We start from the raw sequence: 3,740 nt of genomic DNA, 5'->3' as shown, positions 1-3,740 counted from the left end.
AAGACCGTTAAAGGTTTATATATAACTGCGCGATTTGCGTTGTGACCGGCTCGGGGTCACAGTCTTTGTCAAATGGTACGGGTGTGAAATAAAATTGCTGCTGATGTCGGATAACTGGTCCGGTCAGGTGTTCGGTCAATCACAGCGGTGCGGATTATCAAACAGGACTGCATGACTTTGCAACAGCTCTGTAACGCTAAACACGAAGACGAACTTGCAATGCACACTACATTAAAACTACAATGAAATATCCGAACTATACGTACGTAGCTATGTAACGTTTATTTTAAGAAAATACAGTTTAGATCAAAACATAGAAAACAGTATGCTATAAATATAAGGAAAAGTAAATGACAGCATGAAAATTATTAAAAAAAATACATGTTAGTTGTGCAAAAGACTCAGACAGAAGAGGACTTTTATTTTGATAGTGATGATCGCTCATACGGCGCACCGGCGGAAGAGCGCTAGTTCTAAACGGTGCTGCATATTAATGCATGTTTGTCTCGCTGTGTTAGGAATTCTGGACACCTGAATCGGTTTGCTGTTGAGACAAGCACCAGATTGTGATGCTGTGTGTTCATGTGCGTGTGATCAGAGTGAGTACAGTTCGATGTGTATATGTTTTCACTCTAAATGTCCGTCATTATTAGTGCTCACGTGCTATCAGCTAAACAGTCATATTAAGCTGTATTTAACTCACTTTATATTAATGTTCATCAATGTGTTCATGCTTAATAATGTCAGTTATATTACATATGATGTATAAATACTGATAATGCTGTAAATGTGTCATCTGAGACACGTCTGTTTATATGCTATTGTTATAATATATGAGGGGAGAAGCTATAGATATTTCTTAATGTAATGAATGTTTAAGTGCAGTAGTGTTACTCTGGGAATCCTGTGATTATGTGTTGCAGGGAAACCACATCTCACACCTCTACCTGCATTAATCTGGGAAAACTCTCAAATACAGCCACTCATTCATCTCCATTACTACATGCCATGCAACAAAGCCCATGCATACAGCTCTGACTTGCCTCTATTAAAGGAGCATCCCTCAGCCTGTGCACTGCCCTGTTAAAGGACCACTGCAACCATTATCATGACCCACATCAACGCCTGCTCTGCTCTTCTTTAAGTTGAGCTCTCATTCAGAATTCTGCTGTGTGCTTCCTCTTACATAGTGAATGTTGGCTCTCCCCTCTGATACATGTTCTCTGGTGTGCCGAATAAAAGGCTCAAGTTGATTAATCTCTCTGTCTGTTGTGTTCTGACCGACACCCTGGTACACTGTTATATCCATACGCAACTAGCCCCTACACTTCAGGTCAGCCTTCGCTACATTTTATGGTCCTTCGAGCCGGATAACAGCTGTGCTGGGACAATGCAGCCGAGTGATGAAGCATCATGGGCCACTCCAGTCAGGCCTAAACGGCATATAAGACAACCAACATACTTACAAGATTATGTCACCGGAGTAAAGCCACCAACGAGGTCTAGCCCAGCACCACACAGTATGCCCCCCTTCACACCTGGAGGGGCTGAGTGGATCCCACGGTCTCATGTAAGAGGGACTGCAACCCCTGGCACAAGAAATGAGTTTGTCCCTGGCTCGGATGAGAGCCTTAGAGGCACGAGCCTATCATTGTCACAACCACAAACCTCTACGCCCCGTATTGAAGCGCATCACACTGATGATGAAAGAGACTACAGTCAGTGGTATGACGGAAGTCAGCAAGACTGTTATGACAATTCAACAGAGGTCAGGAGGCAGACGCCACAACAATGGACCACCTCTACCAAAGCTCAGAGATTCGAACAGCAGAAATCGTACACAGATCGGTGGCCCATCCCCCCTCCTGCAATGACGGATGACTACTCAGCTATGGATGAAGATGAGTACTATAGAGATCCACCGCCTCCGCCATGGCCCACTGCTGAGTACCCTCCTATGCCCAGAAGGGACCAAGAGGAGCACAGAGTCATCACCATCATAGACAGGATGATGAAAGAGCTACAGCTCATGAGAAATCAAACAGTACTTAGCACCCCAGCTCATGCTCGCCAGCACTCTGCCCCACAAGACTCTTCTCAGTACAAAGAAAGCAGGGCTCCAGGTTATGCTCAGCCTCGTACTCAAAGTCAGAATATCACTCACCTACACCCAACACTGGAGTTCGATCCTATGCTCAGTTTCCTGCCCAGGCCGACACGAGCCACCCTCACTGCTCATCAGGCCTACCATACTCACCTGGATCCATGTCACTAGGTCGAGTACAATACCAGGGACCAGCGTCAAGGATCCCCCTCTTCGTCCATAAGGACCCGATGGAGTTCTCCAGGCTCAAACTGGCTCTTACAAACCTGCTACCTGCTGATGCCCCTGAGCTCTATAAGTACCAGATACTTGTGGATCATGTGAAACTTGAGGATGCCTGTCTCATCGCCGACTCCTTTATTAACTCACCCCTGCCTTACACAGACACAATGGCAGCCCTGACAGAGAAGTTTGGCCAACCACATCATGTAGCCTTAAAGAGGATTGCATCCATCATGGACACGCCTGAGATCAAGAGAGGAGACGTAACAGCCTTTGAAAAGTTCTCACTGAATGTGCAGTCACTGGTGGGCATGCTACAGACGTTGGGACCAGACGGTGATGTGGAGCTAAGATGTGGCTCTCATGTGGCTCGGCTTCTCACTAAGCTTCCTGCGGAGATGAGAGCAAACTTCAGACGACAGATGTTGTATGGTCCTGGGCATACTCATACTTTACGAGATTTAGCAGAATGGCTAAGACATGAGTCCTGGTGTCAAGGCTATGACAACCTCTCTGATGTCCATACCGCCAGAGGGCCCACAGGCTACCAAGCAGAGAAGCGGCGCAGCCGGCCGGCAGCTACCGTACTTCATGGTGCAGAGGGTCGTGTACCTGGTCAGACGGGGAAGCAAGAGAGTCACAGCTCATTTAAACCAACAAAGAAAGGCAAGGCGAACCCGTATTGCCCTTATTGTGAGAACAACGACCACTTCCTGAATAAGTGCCCTGAAATTCAGAAACTTAGCAGAGAGGAAATCAGAGAGTGGATAAGAGTAAACAAGAGATGCTGGAAATGTGGGCGAGCCCATCAGGCAGCCCAGTGTGACCTCAAGAGGCTCTGCGACTTGTGTCAGGAGAGGCACCTAAGGATACTGCACGATGCCAACATGCGTCCCAGGGTAGAATCGCCGAAGACAGAGAGCTGCCTGGTAAGCTCTGGAACAGACATACTCTACCTGGACAGACCATCGGTGCATTCACGTGTTCTGCTGAAAGTCGTCAGGGTACTTCTGCGCAACAGAGACAAGACACTAGACACATATGCTGTTCTGGACGACGGCTCAGAGCGAACAATGCTCCTCGCCGAGGCTGCTCACAAACTAGGCCTACAAAGAAAGCCTGAGGACCTGGCTCTCCGCACAATCAGACATGAGGTTCAAACTCTGAAGGGATCCTCGGTCTCATTCAGTATCTCCACCCCTTTCAGTCCTAAGAAGACCTTTCGTATTGCAGACGCCTTTACCTCCCCTTGCTTGGCTCTGGCAGATCACACCTACCCCATTGCTCGACTGAAGAAAGGGTACAAGCATCTGGCAAATATTCCCCTCGAGCCCTTAGAGCATGTGAAGCCACTCATACTTATAGGTGCGGATCACCCCCATCTCCTAACACCAATCGAGCCGGTGATACTTGG

At 47.6% G+C, this 3,740-nt stretch overlaps 1 protein-coding gene across 1 annotated transcript; it reads left to right on the top strand.

Moving 5' to 3' along the window:
- The first annotated feature begins 443 nt into the window (after positions 1-443).
- Positions 444-2,275, top strand: LOC135718363 (uncharacterized). The gene is made up of 2 exons (XM_065240712.2): positions 444-599; positions 924-2,275. The coding sequence occupies exon 2, from the start codon at positions 1,217-1,219 to the stop codon at positions 2,273-2,275; it is 1,059 nt and encodes a 352-aa protein (XP_065096784.1). The 5' UTR covers positions 444-599; positions 924-1,216.
- Positions 2,276-3,740: the final 1,465 nt, after the last annotated feature.

The sequence above is a fragment of the Paramisgurnus dabryanus genome, chromosome 10 (assembly GCF_030506205.2).
Source record: "Paramisgurnus dabryanus chromosome 10, PD_genome_1.1, whole genome shotgun sequence".
In the NCBI taxonomy this organism is placed as follows: Eukaryota; Metazoa; Chordata; class Actinopteri; order Cypriniformes; family Cobitidae; genus Paramisgurnus; species Paramisgurnus dabryanus.
The sequence above is the reverse complement of the archived record's forward strand: the minus strand, read 5'-3'. Positions and strand labels throughout refer to the sequence as shown.